Below are 20,888 nucleotides of genomic sequence, written 5' to 3'. Positions count from 1 at the left end.
TTTCATATAGCTCAATTCATTTCATGATGCTTAATCATAAAAAGTATAGTTAGAATTTATATCCCATCCTTTCTGAACTAGCTAGCACTACATATTTCATTTCAGTTGAGGTACATTCTTTAAATATTTTCCTCCCAGCAAAAGATGTCACTCATGGTGGTGCTTTGGAAAAGGCTAATCTTACTACTGAACAAGTAAAAAGCCTAAAGTGACTCTTTTAAAACAACTAGGATAAAGGAAGAGATAGATGTTATCAAAGATGGTAAGCCAAGTAAGGTGCTAAATTTATACTGAGCTATTAGCCACAGAAAAAAAGAGAAGCCTGTTATGTAAGATGTTTCTTCCTGTCTGATAAAAGGAAAGCAGCAAGTATCGTCTCCTGAACTTAGAGTCAGATATTAGGGTCTGAATTTCTTTTTTCATGTAACAGCTGTGTGACTATGAGCAAAGGACTTACCCTTCAGAGGCTCAGTTTATCTAAATGTAAAATGAAGATAATAGTACCAACACTTTTAGGGTTTCTGCAAAGGATAAAAGAAATAATATATGTGAAAGGGCCCTGTGCCCTAAAATAAACTAGATAAATGTAAGTTACAATTGTTTTATTTTTCATTTGGAAAGATATTTTTGGCATTGTATTTGTAGTTTCAGTTTAAAAGGAAAAAATGTCCAACTGAGATAAAAATAGTTTTATCTTATCAATTTACACTTTCAGCAATCAAAGAGTACAGTAATCATAGTCAATGACATTAAAAATGTCTAGTACATTGGTTAATAGCTCATGATGGTTCTCAGAAAAATTAATACATGAACACTTAATCATTTGCAACTACAAAAATGCATGTTATCCCTTTAAACACAGAATAGAACTTTTGGAAAAAACTATATATAAACAAATAAATATAATTTTTTGACCTCAATTAAAACATTAGATACAAGATATGTTGTGTGTATATATAAATATATATGTTTACATATATATGTTATATATTCTTACATATATGGGGATATATGGGATATAAATTCTAACTATATATATTCTTATATATAAAATATATAATATACATTACACAGAAATAAGTTGTTTAATTATCAGCCGTAAAGAGGAAAGAACAATCTTCTGACTGACTCATTCATCATTCATTCTTTCAATAGACATCTTTTTTTTTTTTTTTTTTTTTTTTTTTTTTTTGAGACAGGGTTTGTCATGTCACCCGGGCTGGAGTGTAATGGTACAATCACAGCTCACTGTAGCCTTGACCTCCTGGGCTCAGGTGATTTTCCTACCTCAGCCTCCCAAGTGGCTGCGACTGCAGTCACACACCACCACACCCTACTAATTTTTTTATTTTTTGTAAAGATGGGGTCTTGTCATGTTGCCCAGGCTGGTTTTGAACTCCTGGGCTCAAGTGATCTTCCTGCTTCAACCTCTCAAAGTGCTGGAATTACAGGCATGAGTCACTGCATCAGGCCTCAATAAGTACCTATTACATATGTAAAACATGCTTAGGGATCTCACACAGACCACATTTAGGTCCAGGTGTAACAACTGGTAAGTGTATGGTTCTGGGGCCGAGAGTAGTTAGCCAAAAACATGGCTCCTGTCCCCACTATGAAGGTAACCTTCTGCTCCAGCCAGGCCAGCCTACATATGCCTTCAGCAGTTCCTCCTGTGCACCTTGGCTCCCCCTCTTCTCTCACTCCCCAGATACTTCTCTTCCTTGACTTCCCAGTTCAGGTGGCGTATCTTCTATCCTTCTACTGATGCTTTCCCTTTCCACATCAGCCTAACAAGAATGACAACAAGATCAACAACAAAAAATGGCAGCTACCATTTACTGAGTACACTTACTATGGACAAACCCTGAGCTACAATATCATCTCAACTACATAAGAAGAAAACAAAAAGTTTGGAAGATCCAGAAGGTGTCTCTGAGTGGTGAGATTATAGGTAATGAAAAAAATTCTGTTCTTTCTTCTTTTGTACTTTGCTAAATTTCTACAATGGACATATAAGATTTTTGAATTTAGAAAATATTTTTTAAGTAAAAAAGATATAGATGGCACTAGCATAAAGACAGATATAAAGGTTAATGTAATAGAATCCAGAGTCCAGAAATAAATCCTCACATTTACAGTTAATTAATTTTCAACAAGATTGCAAAAACAATTCAATGGGTACAGTAGTCTTTTCAAAAAATGTTTTTGGAATGACTAGATATCCACATGCAAAAGAATGAAGTTGGATTCCTCATACCATACTCAGAAATTAATTCAAATAGATCACAGACCTAAATATGAGTTAAAACTATACAGAAGAAAACCTAAAAGTACATCTTTGTGACCTTGGCTAAGCCTTCTAGATATGACACCAAAAGTACAAGCAGGAAAAGAAAAAATAGATAAAATTGAACTTCATAAAAATTAAAAACCTTTGTACTTCTACAGACATTATCAAAAAAGTGAAAAGACAACCTGCATGGTGAGAGAAAATATATGCAAACCATTTTTCTAAGAAGAGACTTCTATCCAGAATATATAAAGATCTCTTACAATTCAATGGACAAATTGCAGAGCACGGTGACATGTGCCTGGCTACGTGGTCCTAGCTATGTGGAAGGCTGAGGTGAGAGGACTGCTTGAGCCCAGGAGTCTGAGGCTGCAGTGAGCTATGATCAGGCCACTGCACTCTAGCCTAGTCTATAGAGTGAAACCCTGCCTCTAAATAAATAAATAAAGACAACCTAATTTAAAAATGGTCAAAGGGTCTGAATAGATATTTCTCCAAAGAAGATACACAGATGGCCAATAAGTACATAAAGAGTAATGACACTCAACATCATTAGTCATTAGAAAAAATTCAAGTCAAAACCATTTACAACTAGTAGGATGGCTATCATAAAAAACACATAAAATAAGTGTTGGTGAAGATACAGAGTAATGGGAACCTGGTATGATTTGGCTGTGTCCCCACCCAAATCTCATCTTGAATTGTAGCTCCCATAATTCCCATGTGTCATGGGAGGGACCCAGTGGGAGGTAACTGAATCACGGAGCAGGTCTTTCCTGTGCTGTTCTTGTGAGAGTGAGTAAGTATCACAAGATCTGATGTGAGATCAGGTTTATAAAGGGGAGTTCCCCTGCACACGCCCTCTTGCCTGCTGCCATGTAACACAGTGCTTTTGCTTCTACTTTGCCTTCTACCATGACTGTGAGGCCTCCCTAGTCATGTGGATCTGTGAGTCCATTAAACCTCTTTCCTTTATAAAATTACCCAGTCATGACTATATCTTTATTAGCAGCATGAGAACAGACTAATACAGAACCTTTGTACATTAGTAGTGGGAATGTAAAATGGTGTTGCCACTTTAGAAAACAGTCTGGCAATTCCTCAAATTTAAACAAAGCTACCATATGGCTCAGCAATTCCACTTCTAGATATACACCCCAAAATAATGAAAACTATATCCCCACAAAAACTTGTATCCAAATGTTCATAACAGCATTCTGATAACAGCCAATGGAAACATCCCAAAAGTCTACCAACTCATTAATGGATAAATAACATGTTATATATACATACACATCTTCCAACTGCAAAAAAAAAATTGGCTATAAAAAGGAATGACTCATACATGCTACAAAATGGATAAATCTTGAGCCTATGCAAAGCAAATGAAGCCAGTTACAGAAGACCACATATTTCATGATTCCATTTATAAGAAATGTCCAGAACAGGCAAATCTATACAAACAGAAAGTAGGCTGGTAGCTGCCCAGGGATGGGGAGCTTGAGGGAATAAGGAATGACTACTAGTGGGTACAGGGTTTCTTTTGGGGGCAATGAAAATGTTCTGTAATTGACCGTGGTGATAGTTGCACAATTTGGTGAATATATTAAAAGCCATTGAACTATATACTTATTATTATTATTATTTTCTTTTTTGGAGACACAGTCTTGTTCTATTACCCAGGCTGGAGTGCAGTGGCATGGCTCATGCAACCTCCGCCTCCTGGTTTCATGCCACTCCACTCCTGCCTCAGCCTGGGATTACAGGTGCCTGCAACCCTGCCCGGCTAATTTTTGTATTTTTTTAGTAGAGAGAGGGTTTTACTAGGTTGGCCAGGCTGGTCTCGAACTCCTGACCTCAAGTGATCTGCCCACCTCGGCCTCCCAAAGTGCTGAGATTACAGGTGTGAGCCACAACGCCTGGCCTGAATTGTACAATTTAAATGGGTCAATTGTATGGTATATGAAATATATTTCAGTGAAGTTATTTTTTTTAAGTTTAGTACTTTTTATAAAGAGCTTCCACCATATTATTGCCAAATTTTGTATGCAGTAGTTGGGAAAGGCATTTTGACTATTAAAACATCCTTGGAATTTATATTTTTGATTCCAAGAATTATGAAAATAAAAGCATATTTTCTTCTCATGTGTCACATATATTTGGCTGCATGTTAAAGAAATATACATGAATTTAAGCTGCTGGGTATAAGCTGGCATTGATCCCTTCTAAATAGCTGTGCACTGTGGGCCCCAGGAGTAAAGATTTACAGAAGGACCACGTCCTTGGCAGAACGTGGGTTCCCAGCTGTTTTGGATGGAGAAGCTACTTTTACTTTCTATGAAGTCTTAACTTGAAGAGGAAGAGAAGTAATAGGGTAAAACGAAGGGAGTCATGAAATCTCCAGGTTCTAATTTTAGCTCTTCTACTTAACTCACTGTCTCAGGGGGCTCATCTGTAAAATGCAGATAATTGTCTATGCCCTGTCTAACTCATAGAATTGTAAGAAGGCCCAAATTAAACAGAAAAACAAACAACGTTAGTAGGACATAACTGGATTTGGTTTTGAATTGCTTGCCATTTAATAGCTTTGTCATCCCCAGGAAATTAGCATAGCAGTAGCTCAATCTCTTATCTCTAAAGATAGACTTGGTCAACATACTTCATAGAGTATGAAGTGGGCTACACAAATAAAAATACACACTCCAAAGCCATTACATTCTATACATATGTAAATCATCATTATTATTTGTTCAATATACCCTCAAAGTATTACTCTTAAATATTGAGCTTTCAGAAAAGGAGAGAAGAGGCCTGGCTTACAAAAGCAACAGGGAAGAATCCACTGATAGCTGCTAGCCTTCTGACTTGTACTACGTATCATTCCTGGAACGCAAATTGGTAGGTCTCTCATACTATGTTTCCACATTTGGGGAAATGATACATGTGTATTGGAGCAACTGAAGAGTTTCATAGAAAATCTGGAAGGCCACATTCTCTAAGACAGTGGTTCTCAGAAGTTTAGCCTAAAGTTTGAAGTCAGGTAGCGTGACGCCTCCAGCTTTGTTTTTTTGATTTAGGATTGTCTTGGCAATGCAGGGTGTTTTTTGGTTCCATATGAACTTTAAAGCAGTTTTTTCCAATTCTGTGAAGAAAGTCATTGGTAGTTTAATGGGGATGGCATTGAATCTATAAATTACCTTGGGCAGTATGGCCATTTTCACAATACTGATTCTTCCTATCCATGAGCATGGTATGTTCTTCCATTTGTTTGTGTCCTCTTTTATTTCACTGAGCAGTGGTTTGTAGTTCTCCTTGAAGAGGTCCTTCACATTCCTTGTAAGTTGGATTCCTAGGTATTTCATTCTCTTTGAAGCTATTGTGAATGGGAGTTCATTCATGATTTGGCTCTCTGTCTGTTACTGGTGTATAAGAATGCCTGTGATTTTTGCACATTGATTTTGTATCCTGAGACTTTGCTGAAGTTGCTTATCAGCTTAAGGAGATTTTGGGCTGAGACAATGGGGTTTTCTAAATATACAATCATGTCATCTGCAAACAGGGACAATTTGACTTCTTCTTTTCCTAACTGAATATCCTTTCTTTCTTTCTCTTGCCTGATTGCCCTGGCCAGAACTTCCAACACTATGTTGAATAGGAGTGGTGAGAGAGGGCATCCCTGTCTTGTGCCTGTTTTCAAAGGGAATGCTTCCAGTTATTGCCAATTCAGTATGATATTGGCTGTGGGTCTGTCATAAATAGCTCTTATTCTTTTGAGATACGTTCCATCAATACCGAATTTATTGAGAGTTTTTAGCATGAAGGGTTGTTGAATTTTGTTAAAGGCCTTTTCTGCATCTAGTGAGATAATCATGTGGTTTTTGTCTTTGGTTCTGTTTTCTTTTTCTTTTTTTATTTTTTATTTTTTGAGACGGAGTCTCACTCTGTCTCCCAGGCTGGAGTGCAGTAGCGCGATCAGGCTCACTGCAAGCTCTGCCTCCTGGGTTCACACCATTCTCCTGCCTCAGCCTCCCAAGTAGCTGGGACTACAGGCGCCCGCCACCATGCCTGGCTAATGTTTTGTATTGTTAGTAGAGATGGGGTTTCACTGTGTTAGCCAGGATGGTCTCGATCTCCTGACCTTGTGATCCGCCCGCCTCGGCCTCCCAAAGTGCTGGGATTACAGACGTGAGCCACCGTGCCCAGCCATTAAGGACATTCTTAATTGAACCCTGTTTTAAAAATATATATAAACTATGAGTACACAGTCTTACAGAAGACAAATACTGCTAGCCCAGTTTAGTTTCTCTGCCTTGATTTGTTCTAAGTGGCCAGCAGTTTTACCCACCATCATGTAAATGTCAACACAGTGAAACAGGCAAAAATGTCTTAGTATTATTATGAAAATACTTCCACCCTCCCAGACCTACTGAGGGTGTTGGGGATCCCCAAGGAACCAGGGACTGATTACACCGCTGCTCTAGGAGAAAAAGGAATCTGTCACTTAAATTCTGTACAGTTGGCACACTCATGTGAAACTATTCAGAAAGTCTACTAAAAGGCTCAGTACCAACAATCTGGAAGAAAATTACTTAGTTTCAGTATAGCTCTCTTCACTTTATCCAAAAGTTAAACTAATTCAATGCCTGTACAGATGGTCAATTCATCTTCACATCAAAGATATATTCACAGTATGGTGGGAGTTGTGGGGAGAACTACACATTTACATCATACCTATCAAAAGTCTTCCTTTTATAAGACAAATAAAGAGCTGGACTTTTTCCCTGTTCTCTTCCTTACCCAGAACCCACCATCCTTCATGCATTTGAAAAAAATTTGGGACAAGTGGCAAGAGCAAAGGCTCACTCTCATCAGCATAAATATGCCTTGATACCTGCCATCTTCAGAAACAAAGCAAACAAACCATTCCAGATTCCCACAAAACAAACCAATTAAAAGAAAAAAAACAAAAAGAAACTTCCCTTAATCCCACAGTCATCTCCAGTGATAAACCCATAACTCGACATACTGATAACTTCTTCTATTCAGAAATTTACTCCTCTTCGTTACCAAATCACTACTCTCTCTCCATTTTCTCCCTACCTCACTGTCCATTCCTCTCAATTTTTGCTGGTTCTTCCTCCGCTACTCAACTTCTAAATATAATTTCCCAGGGCTAAATCCCACTGTAGGTGTGTGTCTGTATCTGTCTCCCTCTCTTCTCAACTCTGCGTTCTCTCCCTGGGTAATCTCATCTAGCTCCCCGGATTTAAATACCATCTTTATGTTGATGAGTCCCAAATTTCTATACCTTGTACTGACCTCCAATCCTGAGCTCCAGACTTATATATCCTGTTGTCTACTTGGATTTCTAATAGGTAACTCAAACTTAACATTTGCAAAGAAGATCTTTTGGTTGCCCCGCTCCCATCTCCTGGATCCTTCCCCATCTCAATAAATGGCATTATCATCCAAGGAGTTGCTCATACACAAAACCTAGGAGTCATTCTTGACATTCCTTTTTTCCTCATCTCCCACATTCAGTCCACTAGTTCATGTCCCATAATATATTTCAAATCTGCTCACTTTTCTCCATCTCTACCCCTACCATCCTGATCCAAACCACCATCACCCCTAATCTGGTTTTCTGAAGTAGCCTTCTAACTGGTAACTCTGCTTCAACTCTAGTTCCCTGCAATCCATTAAAGTAGCTAGAATGTGGAGGTGGGTGGGTGGGGCCAAAAAAAGTAGTAGCTAGAATGATCTTTGGGAAAAAACAAATCAAATCATGCCACTTTCCTGCTTACATCATTCACTCAATGGTTTCCCTTTGTATTTAAAATAATTTAGGAAACTCTGCTGTGGTCTCTGAGGTTTTATATGCTATGCTCCCTGGCTACCTCTGCCCCTCAATTACTACACTCCTGCCACAACATCAGCCCTCCATCTGTTACCTCAACATAGCTCTTTCCTACCTCAGGGCCTTTGCCCTTGCTATTCCCATCACCTTCAGGAACTTTCTGTTCCCTAGCTGGTTGCATGGCTGGTTGCTTGTCATCATTCATGTCTAAGCTCAACAGTCACTTCCTCAATAAGGCTTATTTGACAATTTAATCTAAAGTAGGTCCTTTTCCAGTTATTTTCTATTATATCACCTAATTAATTTCCATCACAGCACTTATCGCAATCTAAAATGACTTTCTCTGTTTATTGTATGTCTCTTCCCATCAGGTTACAAGCTTCATGAGGCAGGGATCTTTCTTTTTCTTTTATTAAAACAGCTTTATTGAGATATGATACACATAACATACAACTCACCCATTTAAAGTGTACAATTCAAATTTGCCATTTAAACCATTTTTAAGTGTAAAATTCAGTGGCATTAATTATATACACAATGTTATATAACTGTTGTCACCATCTGTTTCCAAAACTTTTTCATCACCCCAACAGAAACTTTGTAATCATTAAGCAATAGCTCTCCTATTCCCCCAGCCCTCTAATGTGGCTTTCTGACTCCATGAGTTTGCTTTTTGGAGATACTTATATAAATGGAATGCTACAATATTTGTTCTTTTGTGTCTAGTATATTAACGAGGCAGGGATCAGGGATCTTGTGTATCTTATTCACTGCTCTACCTACTGCAACCTAACTCAGTGTACACAGCACACAGTAAGTGCTCAACAAATACTGTTGAATAAACTAATGAATTTTAAGCAAGTCACCTAACTTTAAAAAATTTTATATTGTATCTAAGGGGTACAACATGTTTTAAGGTATATATGATGTTTTGATATACAGAGTGAAATGATTACAGCAGTCAAACAAATTAACATATTCATAGGTGTGTGTGATAAAAACTGCAGAAATCTACCCTCTTGACAAATTTTCAGTACACGATACACTATTACTATAATCCTCATTCTGTATATTACATCTCCAGACTTATGCAGCCTATCTAACTGCAAATTTGCATACCCTTTAGCCTGCTTCTTTGTATTTCCTTCCCTCCCTCCCACTGAATCACCATCCTACTCTCTGTTACTAGTTATTCAACCTTTACATTTAAGATTCTGCATACGATTGAGATCACACAGTCTTTGTCTTTCGGTGTCTGGCTTATTTCACTTAGTATAATGTCCTCCAGGTTCATCTGTGTTGTTACAAATGGCAGTATGTCCTTTTCAGAGGCTGAATAATATTCCATTTCTGTGTGTGTGCATGTGTGTGTGTATCACAATTTTTAAAATTCATTAAAGTCACTTAACTTTTCTAAGTCTTAGTTTCTTGTGTGATGGTGCTATATCACCATTCATTATTAATTTCTTTAGAATTTATAATGTTTCTGGCATTGTGCTTGCTAATGGAAATATGATGTGCAAAATAGTTTTTGTCTCCATTCTCAAAAAACATTTGCTTCCTTTTCTATCTGGGAATGTCGTCTTCTTTGATTTGGTGCACTTTTAGGATGGAAATATACAGAACAGTGAAGTATACAGAAGTAAGGGGATCTCTGCCACACCTATCAAATCATGTGATATGACACTGGAGGGACAAATGTCAAAAGCCAAGCTGTCCTCAAACCCATTTAATAGTATCTGCCCTTTTTACTTTGCAGGGTGATGATAGGGATCATGTGAATGTACTTTACAAACTATAAGGCATGTACTTTACAAACTATAAGGCTCTCCACAAATGTAAGATAAAAGTATTACAATTTTCGTTTTACATATAATTTTTATGCTCTGAGAATTAAAAGCAAATTTCTGTTCTCTACACAAATTCTAATATAATGTACTCATGAACTAACTGAAATTATGGCAGGATCTGGTTTTTAAAGTCAACGTCAATTATACTGCACCTGAATTTTGACAGGCCCATTCCTATAGCGTTACATGGTAGCCAACAAGGAAGGCTATTTCCAACTGAAGAGGCTGGCATTTGACAAATATTAATAAATGGTGCTGAAAACGAGGCATTTTGCTTCACTCACTCTTGTACTTAATCCAGCGCACACACACACACACCTTCAGACAGCAGTGACATGAAGAGGGCAAGCAGGCCTTACCAGTGCTCTCAGCTCTTCAAACAACACTTGAGGATTTCTACTTGAAGGCCTGTCTCTCTAAGCTTGTGCTTTCAAAACTTGGGCTGGACTGATCCCAAATACTGAAGTAACAAATATTACTAAATTCTGTCATTTCCTCTACCAAAAAAGTGATTTTACTATGACTTCTGGTTGTGATGAAAGGTCCTATTGACTATTCAAATCCTCAACCAAGTTATGGATGCAGTATTAAATGACTTCACTCCTTTTTCTCTGGCACTTTAACACATGCCAATGCTTTCATCCACCTCCACTAATGTGGCTTATAAATTACTGAGGTAAGGCCATTTTAATAGTATGATTTGTTCACATCTTGAGAGATGGGGTACATATGAGACTGGCTGAGAAGACAAACTCCCCTTTGACAACATGTATTAGTCTACATGTCTATAAAAACAAACCTTCAAAAGCTGGAAATATCTGATTGCTATAATGCTTGGTTAGGAGCCATAACAATTAATGGTTCTTTCATTTGTTACAAATCAAAATGTGAAAAAGTGATGGCAGTAAGGTCAAAGACAAAATGAAAGCTTCCCCGAGAAACAGCAAGAGACAGAACAGACAGAGCTGAGGCAAAAAAATGAAAGGTCACAACTGTTCTAAAAGTTTCTAACTGCTTAAAGAGCTTCCTGAATACATTTTGAAATATAAAAAAAGCCAGTTTTTAAGAAGTTTACTGTCCCCTCCTTTTAAAACTGCCCCTAGTGTGATTAAAAAAAGAAAACCCAGATAGGAAGATACTTGCTTGCTCCCCTATGGATTCAGAGTAGTTAACCTATTGATTGTTCTCTCTCTCTCTCTCAATTTTCAAAAAGCATATATAAAGTTGGAGAGGATACACAATTACTACAAGCAATCCATTTCTTAGATGAGTAAAACTAGGTCAGCATACTTGTGGCCTTGGTTCAGTTAATAATAAACTCAGAGGCCTCTTGGGAAGTGGGGACCAAACAGGTCCGAGAGTTGAGAGTCTGATGAGGAGGGCTGACTTTGCTAAGTTTTCCCCTGCACATCGCCTCCATCTTGGTCTTGCTCTCAAAGCAAGCTGTGGTATTCTTAGCAACACTTTATATCATCCTTTGTCATACCATCCTTTGGGGCCCTTGAGAAGAAAGAAGTGTGTTTGTGCATATGTGTGTACGTCTATACACATATGCATATTGTGTGTATGTTTGAAGTTGGGATATATGGAGAAATACAGGCATTTCAGCAGGATTAAGTTTCACCAGGAAGCTTCCAACAGCCTTCTGACCTTAGGAGCTATGTGCCTAGAGCAAGACAGAGAAAATAGGGCAAGAAGAGACGTTCTGAACTCAAATCAGAACTTAGTTCTACTAAATGATGCCAATTTTACTCTCAAACTCTGGATCCTGTAGTATCTACGTGCTCTTTCCACCACGGCTGACATCGCTGATCGCTGGAGTGGCTCTCTAATTTACTTCTTCCTTAGTGCAGTCTTAGTCTGTGCACTTTGTTTTTTTTTTGTTGTTTTTTTTTTTTTTTGAGACAGAGTCTTGCTCTGTCACCCAGGCAGGAAGTGCAATGGCACGATCTCAGCTCACTGCAACTTCTGCCTCCCGGGTTCAAGAAATTCTCATGCCTCAGCCTCCTGAGTAGCTGGGATTATAGGCACATGTCACTGGTCAGAAGTGCTCAGACTGAGGCCAGGTGTGGTGGCTCATGCCTGTAATCCCAGCACTTTGGGAGGCTGGGCTGGGCAGATCACGAGGTCAGGATATTGAGACCAGCCTGGACAACATGGTGAAACCCCATCTCTACTAAAAATACAAAAAATTAGCCAGGCGTGGTGGCATGCACCTGTAATCCCAGCTACTTGGGAGGCTGAGGCAGAACAATTGCTTGAACCTGGGAGGTGGAGGTTGCAGTGAGCCAAGATCATGCCGCTGCACTACAGCTTGGGTGACAGAGCAAGACTCTGACTCAAAAACAAAAACAAAAACAAATAAAAAACAAAGGAAGTTAGTCTTCCTTTATAATAAAGAAAACTTATGGAATGCCTACATCTTGAAGTAGGGCCAGAAGTGCTAAAGAAATGCTACATATTTCTTTCAGGAAAATACAAACCTAGGCATCTGATAGTCTTACTATGGCATACGGAAAGACATTATTTAGGTGGGATCCTAACTGACGTGATGTTGAGAGTGCCACAAACATCCAAGACAGACTGGAAAGGCCATGTGCTTGGTCTTTTCCTTTGGGCCCTGAATAACAAAGTGAGGATACCATGAAGTACTTTCATAGGCACTGAACTTTTACTCCAGAAACAACAATGCAAACTGAGTCCCTAGAAATAGCCTAAGAAAAGAAAATTACAATTGGTCAAGCTGCAGAGGCAAGAGATGATGAAGCCCACACATCGAAGTATAGTCTACCAGCAAGTAAAAACACAGAAAGAGATTCTGAGTTTAGTAAGAGGATTCCAATTTGTATTCATTGCTTCCCTGTAGTCATTTTAAGGGCACAGAAAAAAAATGTAGTCAAAAGAAGAACTGTGTATTACTAATGTAACTGGTTAAATAAAAGGGTCAACTGCAGTGCATGTTTATAAAGAAACAGGGCTAGCAATCTAAGGAAAGAGGCTATGCATGGAAGTAGGAGATAAGTGAAGAACAGAGACTTACCTGGGCTATATTTTTGTTCAGAAGATAGACACCATAATCAAATTGCAACTTCTCCCCTCCTTTTGGATACAGTGGAAACCTAAGAAAGGTAAAGAAGGATCAGATATTTTCCAAAGCTGAGTGAATACAACCTCCAAGTTGTCGACAGAGGCTAAAATTTCTTAGATACAGTATAAACATCTGAACTGGACTAAGTCACCTAGTTATAGTCATTGCAATCTACTGACATCTTCATAATATTAATTAAGTCAGAATAACAGCTGCTTTCTTTCAAAAGAAGAAGTGAATAGGTCACAGAACAAGGAACTAATGTTTAAGAAAGTGACCAATCCACTCCAAGGAGTTGAGGCCACTGGTTCCTATTTACATATCATAAACTTGCCACCTTAGCTAAGATTAAGATCCCAGAAATTTTTCCCTCTAATATCTTGGACCTGACATCTCAACTTCTACTAAATGGGAGAGGAAGATTAGGAAAGAAAAAAAAAAAAAATCAGACTTAGAAGCAATATATAAGATTTCTGTGTCTTTTTTTTTTTGAGATGGAGTCTTTGCTCTGTCACCCAGGCTAGCTCTGTTATCCAGGCTGGAGTGCAGTGGCCGGATCTCAGCTCACTGCAAGCTCCGCCTCCCGGGTTCATGCCATTCTCCTGCCTCAGCCTCCCGAGTAGCTGGGACTACAGGCGCCCGCTACCCTGCCCGGCTAATGTTTTGTATTTTTAGTAGAGACGGGGTTTCACCATGTTAGCCAGGATGGTCTCGATCTCCTGACCTTGTGATCCGCCCGTCTCGGCCTCCCAAAGTGCTGGGATTACAGGCGTGAGCCACTGCGTCCAGCAAGATTTCTGTTTCTTTTAAGGTGACCAGTGAAATCAACAGTGCCAATATGAGCCAAAATTCATTAAAATATTCACTCATATTTACAGGGATGGCTATTTGGATGCAACTTCTCTAAGGCAATGTGCTCGTGCCACAAGGCTCTCATACAGGACTTTCCATTTTAACCTGACTCACTGGAGCAACAAAGGCATGCGATCTGGATCTTCATAAAGATAATGAGTTATTTTAGAGAGTAACTCCCCTCACTATTCCCCTTCCTTATACTTGCAAATGAAGAACGTTAGAGCACACCTATAGTCATTGTTTTCTGATTCTCAAGATCAAGCAAAAGTTTTAGCATCTGATACAGATTTCTTTACAAACAGATCAATAACTATTCAGGGTCAAGAAGAAAACTTCATCTTCCTTCTGCGATATATAATTATTCTCAAGAATAAAATAATCTTATTGAAATGAATGGCAGGTGACAATTACTAGTCTTAATTTCAATTGTCTTTTAATTGTCTGAGGAAAAGATACATTCCATAAAGCCTAAAGGACATTATTTTCTAGAGGAAATAAAATAAAGGAAATAGAATTTAAGGGCTTTATATTAAATTCTCAGGAGTTGCTGGCTATATAGTATCCAAAGGCAAATTTGTTACACTATAAAATTATAAGCGCTGGGGAGTGAGCAAGGTCATGAACTGTATTTATTCTCTACTAAAGGAACACTAAATGCTTCACACACCCATTAAGAAGACAGAGCTTTATATTTAATTGAAACAGTAAAAAATAAACTAGGACATGTGGTTTGGCCTCAAATTGAGATGCATAAAAATGGCAGCATAGCAAATTCAGGATAAGCAAAGTGCAACACCAGGTTTTTGCAAGATGTCTGGGAATCATTCAAATTCAGATGGGGTAGCCTGCAAAGAAACAACATATTTGCAAATACCCAACAGGGGCACTTTAGAGAAAATCTACTACAGTCCTAAACCTCTGTGCTGTCTAGCCGTTATTCTATAAGCTTCAGATGTAGACTATCTGAACAGCTCTCCAAACCCATAGCTATCTCCATTTTCAAGGTATATATCTAGAAACTGTTTCGTATGTTAGAAGAGTAAATTGAGATCGGCATACGTTGAAAACCAGGCTTCAACATTCCTAAAAAATTGATTTCACAACATTTGACTTTATTATGACTTCAGTGGGACTTATTTATACAAAAAGTCACAAGGTATGGTTCAAATAAGGCAATGCAAAGACAGATCAAATATTAACACAGAATTTACATTTTATATTGCTTTCAAATTCTTAGGTCACTTGAAGTTGAAGAGTAAAATAGCTTATAACTATCATGCATTCATCTTACTTTGCAAAAGTACATGGATTTATAGATCTATCAATCTTGAAAAACACCCATTTTAAAGGGCAAAACCTATTATCAGAACATAAGATACAAATCTTACATTGGAGAATTACGTTAGCAAGCTATAGAAGCTTTAGATAAGAATGTGGCCATTAAAGTACAACCAGAAGTAGGTCCATAACATCGCAAAGAGGACTCATTAAAGGAGTATTACATTAAATAACTGAAGGATGAACCATGTATTTCCTATGAAGATTCAATGCAATTTATTATTATATTCAATTAAAATGGCTAATATTATTTTCAAATTAAATTAAATTTCCACATTGAAAATTCACTGACTCTACTGTCTTCACATGGCCTTAACTGAACCATACCTTGTGGCTCTTTCTATAAATAGAAAAATCAAGGAATTAGAAAGCAATAAATAAGATTACATGTGTGACAGAATTCCATCTGAGCCTTACGGTCACTGTAACTAACACCAGCTGGTGAAGAGGTTAGTGAGGAGAACTGCAGACCTCCAATCTTAATTATCAGAGCCCACCTTTATCTACTGTAAATACTCATATCATTGTGAACTATCAAATTGGCTTAGGTCAGTTTGCAACCCTTTCTTTTTCCAGTCTGTCTCAGATTGTAAATTTACACTCACTGTGTGATTACTTGGTTAATGTGTGTCTCCCTTATGATACTGTAGGCTCCAAGAGGGCAGAAACCGATTTTATTTTGTTCCTCTTTGCCTCTCTGTCAAGTGTCTAAGCACTGCTACTAGCAGAACTCAATAAACATTTGTTGAATTTTTTTTAAAAAGATTATTTGTGAAAACGATTTGGAACTCTTTAGTATGGAACAATTTCAATATGAGTTAAGAATTACGCGATGACTACCAAAAAAGCTACTGTGATCCCAGGCTGTGGTAACAGAAGAGGAGCAGCTCAGCTGGGGAACGTGATAGTGATTACTACTTTGTACTAGGTTAGACTGTACTGAGAGACCTATGTTCAGTTCTGGGAGTGAAAGTATTTTACAAACAGACAGAAGAACACTTGTATCCTTACTTAAAGGTTATGTTTCTAGAGAACGTTTATAACAATCCCATTTGACTATAAAAAGCATGCAGTGAAATATGAAGCAGTCAGTATTACTGTTATTTAAAATAAATTGATTTGCCTTGGTCCCCTAAGTAGTAAGTGGAAGAGACATGGCCTCAGTATTAGGTCTTCAATAATAAATTCAGTATTCTCTCTATTGCCTCTGAATGCTTTAGAGAAGCAAACCCAGGATGATTAGGGGAATAGACGTCAGTATTGAGAGAAATTGTTGAAGGAACCAAAGGTGTTTGTCCTGGAGGATACAAGTCTCAGGGAAAACAAATGAAGGACTTTCAGAGAGAAAAATAATTCATTTTTTTTTCTGCATGGCTTCAAGCAGGGAGAACCAAAGCGAATGGTATATGCATTACAGGAGATTGATTTCACTACAAAGTTATTCAAAATCCTAAAGATCTTGGTTAGAGGCAGCCAAGCAGAGAAGGGCGACAAACACAAACAAACAATGGACATGTATTTAGTGGATGTAGTGGGTTACACAGTGGCCTCCAAAAAGGTAAGTCCATATTCTAATCCCTGGGACCTGTCTAAGTGACCTTATTTGATGAAAACATCTAAAATAGTTAAGGATCTTGAGTTGAGATCATTTTCTATTAGTCAGGTGAGCCCTCAATCTAGTAAGTATCATAATAAGGAAACACAGAGGTGAGACAAAGAGAAAAGAGGTTGTGTGCAGATGGAGGCAGAGCTTAGCTATGCAGCCACAAGTCAGGCAATGCCTGGAGCCACCAGAAGCTGTAAAGGATAAAGAAAGGAGTGTGGCCCTGATGACCTTTGATTTTGGACTTCTGGCCTCCAGAACTGTGTGAGAGTAAATTTCTGCTATTTGTCTCATGAAGTTTGTGGTAACTTACAGTAGCTTTAGAGACTAACACAAGAGGAATCAAATACTAGATGATCCACTGGACTCAGGGAGGCATAGTATCTCCTCCAGCTCCAAGATTCTATAACTCTGAATATGTGAAACTAAACATACTGAATATAATTTCATTTTTTCCTTCGGGAACCAAGAAAGATTTGAGACTCTAATGCCCAAGAGTCATCATGACAGGTAGCAGCTAAGGTTGCAAAGTAGACCGACTGAAATTTAGAAAGTGAAGTACCAAAACAAGAAATTCATATGCACAGGCTGAGCCTGAGCAGGATTTTTCTTTTTTACTAATTTTTATATATATGTGTGTGTGTGTGTATATATGTGTATATATGTATATATACACACACACATGTAAATTTATATACATAAATATACATAGATATGTAAATGTGTGTGTATATATAATATATATACACACCTAGAGACGTTAACCCATGAAAAACATATCACACACAAATTGAAAAAAGCTGTGACAAGAAACTGATTTTCAAACTTTAAATATTTATAAAAGATACAACTATTATAAACACTATCCTCTCCCCACCAACTCAGACATTTTTACAAAGGACTCCAAGCTGCTGATAGTTTCTCGCCTTCACCTTCAGCGCCTCACATCCAGATTGAGTTCTTTGATGGCAACTGGGGATGAGGACATGGCTATAGTTAATTCAAATTTTTAAATCATACATATTACTTCTGCCATTAGTATTTATACAAAATGTGACAACATGGACTCAATATATTCTGAGGCCATGACTTTACCTCAAACTCAGTATACTTTCTCCTGTCCACACTAGTTTGGCATTACAACTTTTCTCTATCAATTACTTGGACGTAGAGTGGCATTCAACTTTACCCACCTGATCTGCCTTTTACATATGCAGTGCTTCACCAAGCTGACAAGTCATTTCAACTCTGTAACATTCTCCATTCCTGCTGCCACTCTGGATAATTCTTTGTTGTGGGATGCTGTCCTATATACTGCAGGATGTTTAGCAGGGTCAGCATCTCTATCCTCTACTCACTAAAAGCCAATAGCACTGGATTCCCAGCTGTGATAACCAAAAATGTCTCTAGGTATTGCCCAGTGTTGCCTGGGTGGGTGGGGAAAGGGGTTCAAACTGCCTCCAGTTGAGAGTCATTGTTCTAAGCTCTTATCAGTTTGCTTACTACCTAGCCAGAATCCTTAATGCCAGTTCATGCTCCATATCACTGTCAGATTGATTTTAGGAAGTCTAGTACGTTTTTAAAAACTGAATTACGACAGAAAAGACACAGTTTTTCCAGTCTCAGCTCCATTACATACTTAGTTGTTATATGAACTTGGGTAAATCATAACTAGTTTAATGCTAAGTTCTTAAGCTGTGAAGTGGAGAAACTATCATCTTTCCTGCCTTCTTCACAAGTATCTTGTGAGGATACAACACCTCAAGATTGAGAAAGTACACTGCAACTGCAAAGCATGACACAAATATAAGTTATTATTTTCTCTTAAGGAAGACCTCTTATGTCACTTCTCAGCCCTGCTTCATAATCAGTTATTGTTTTAAATTTCAACTCCTCTGCCTACCTTTCAAGGCCTAAGTGATCTGACCCATCTGCCCAATTGATCTGTCACCTTTTGCTCAAGAGGTTTCCTCACAGTGTCAAAAACACATCAAGTTCACTTTTCTTTCTCTGCCTTTACTTAGTTCTCGAAAGTGTCCATCTTTCTTGCTTTCCTATCTAAACACTATTCCATCCTTCATAAGATCTAGTTCAAGTTGTCACATTTATTTTTATTTTTATTTTATTTTATTTTATTTTTTAAGATGGAGTCTTGCTCTATTGGCAGGCGGGAGTGCAATGGCGCGATCTTGGCTCACTGCAACCTCCGCCTCCCGGATTCAAACAATTCTTCTGCCTCAGCCTCCCGAGTAGCTGGGACTACAGTTGTGTGCCATCACGCCCAGTTAATTTTTATATTTTCAGTAGAGACAGGGTTTCAGCATGTTGGTCAGGATGGTCTTGATCTCCTGACCTCGTGATCCGCCCACCTTGGCCTCCCAAAGTGCTGGGATAACAGGGGTGAGCCACCGCGCCCCGCCACACATTCCTTTTTAAATTGCCCTTGACCACTCCAGGACTCAACGATTCTCCTTTGACCTTCCTGTTGCCTATTTAATGCCTAGAGATCGATTCGTAGTTGTTTCCATATTCATTTATTTCATGTTCTAGTGGTAGTGCATTAATTTTCCCACACTTCATGATTCACATTCACATGTGCACAATTCTTGTTCTTGGTGCCTCATGCTTTATTTGAGGGCTACATCACATTTAAAGAAGTAACCAAAATTAAATCAGGGTATCTGCCAAAACCAATAAAATTCTTTTTTTTTTTTCAGATAGGATCTTGCTCTATCGCCCAGGCCGGAGTGCAGTGGCACAATCATGACTTACTGCAGCCTCTGACCTCCCGGGCACAAGTGATACTCCTGCCTCTGTCTCCCAAGTAGCTGGGACGGCAGGTGTGCACCACCACACCTGACTAATTTTCTGCACAGGGGGACAGAGACAAGGTCTCACTATGTTGCCCAGACTGGTCTTGAACTCCTGGGCTCAAGCAATCCTCCCACTTCGACCTCCCAAAGTGTTAAGATTACAGGCATGAGTGACCATGCCCGGACCTAAAACTCATTTTAAAAGACATTTTCAATGTTTATTTTCCCCAAAAGTCCCCCCTACAACAACTATAGTAAATTGTGAGTTAACTCTGGTATGCTTAGGGGTTCAGAAATGGGGATAGATTATAACATGAATACCTACTGGGCTCCTCCTGTGGAATACCAGTCTGTGTAACTGGTGGGACGACCTACTATCTATCAGGAGCAACCAGTTCTTGGTTGGCTATGGTAAGTCTTAAGGATACATGCACTTTAAAGAAGCAATTAACAAAACAACAACAACAAAAACAACACGAGCCTCATTCAAGTTCTCCAGGGCAACAATAACAACAAAAAAAACCTGTGAAAAAAGAGTTAATGTAAAATGCCAGCAGCATGCAATCTGCCCCTATTTTTCCCCTATGATCGAGTAAGGGAAGTGACCAAAGGCTATAGACCCATACTAAATTATTATGGCCAAAGTAAAGCACCTGGTAGAGTAAAAAGGACTATGTTTTACTCTGCCAAGACTAAAGAGGGGGGGAAAAAAACCTCACATTTTTCTGCTATGTTGTATAGTGTCACTGAAGTTTTAACTGTTGATGGTAATGCAGTGAAAGTATAAGGCAGGCCATAGGTATGTGAGATGGAAATGGCTGGCTGTGGGGGTTACACTGGGGACTGAAAATATTTGAGCATCTGTTTCCATGTTAAAAAGTCACATTTATTAACCAGCCCAAAATGTACTCTTTAAAAAATAAGCCATTTTAAAAGAATATTTCCATTTCCATTTATCATTTAATACTTAATGACTGAAATCTATTGTTTAAGTTTCCATCTTTCTTTGGATTAATAACTTTACTCTAAGGGCCATTTAACCTTCCCCCGTAAGTGATATCTCATTTTAAACATCATAATCAATTTAAAGTAACACAGAAAGTAACAGATATCCATTGCTTCGGGCTAAAGTTACAATCTATGAAAAGCATGATTAACAACGGACATTTTCTCCCTCTTTCCCACAGCCAACTG

General features: G+C 38.3%; 1 protein-coding gene across 3 annotated transcripts in view; it reads right to left on the bottom strand.

Moving 5' to 3' along the window:
- The window catches only part of UVRAG (UV radiation resistance associated), a 318,236-nt gene that overhangs the window by 62,227 nt on the left and 235,121 nt on the right, over positions 1 to 20,888 (bottom strand). For 2 of the 3 annotated variants that reach the window (XM_008020188.3, XM_038005456.2), the window contains exon 13: positions 13,038 to 13,116. In XM_008020188.3, coding sequence (XP_008018379.3) covers positions 13,038 to 13,116 — 79 coding nt within the window. Of the gene's footprint in view, positions 1 to 1,613; positions 1,788 to 13,037; positions 13,117 to 20,888 lie in introns of those variants that run through there. The other variant, XM_038005455.2, reaches the window with a different exon arrangement.

The sequence above is a fragment of the Chlorocebus sabaeus genome, chromosome 1, assembly GCF_047675955.1.
Source record: "Chlorocebus sabaeus isolate Y175 chromosome 1, mChlSab1.0.hap1, whole genome shotgun sequence".
In the NCBI taxonomy this organism is placed as follows: domain Eukaryota; kingdom Metazoa; phylum Chordata; class Mammalia; order Primates; family Cercopithecidae; genus Chlorocebus; species Chlorocebus sabaeus.
Note: the sequence above shows the minus strand (reverse complement) of the source record. Positions and strands in the feature narration are given on the sequence as shown.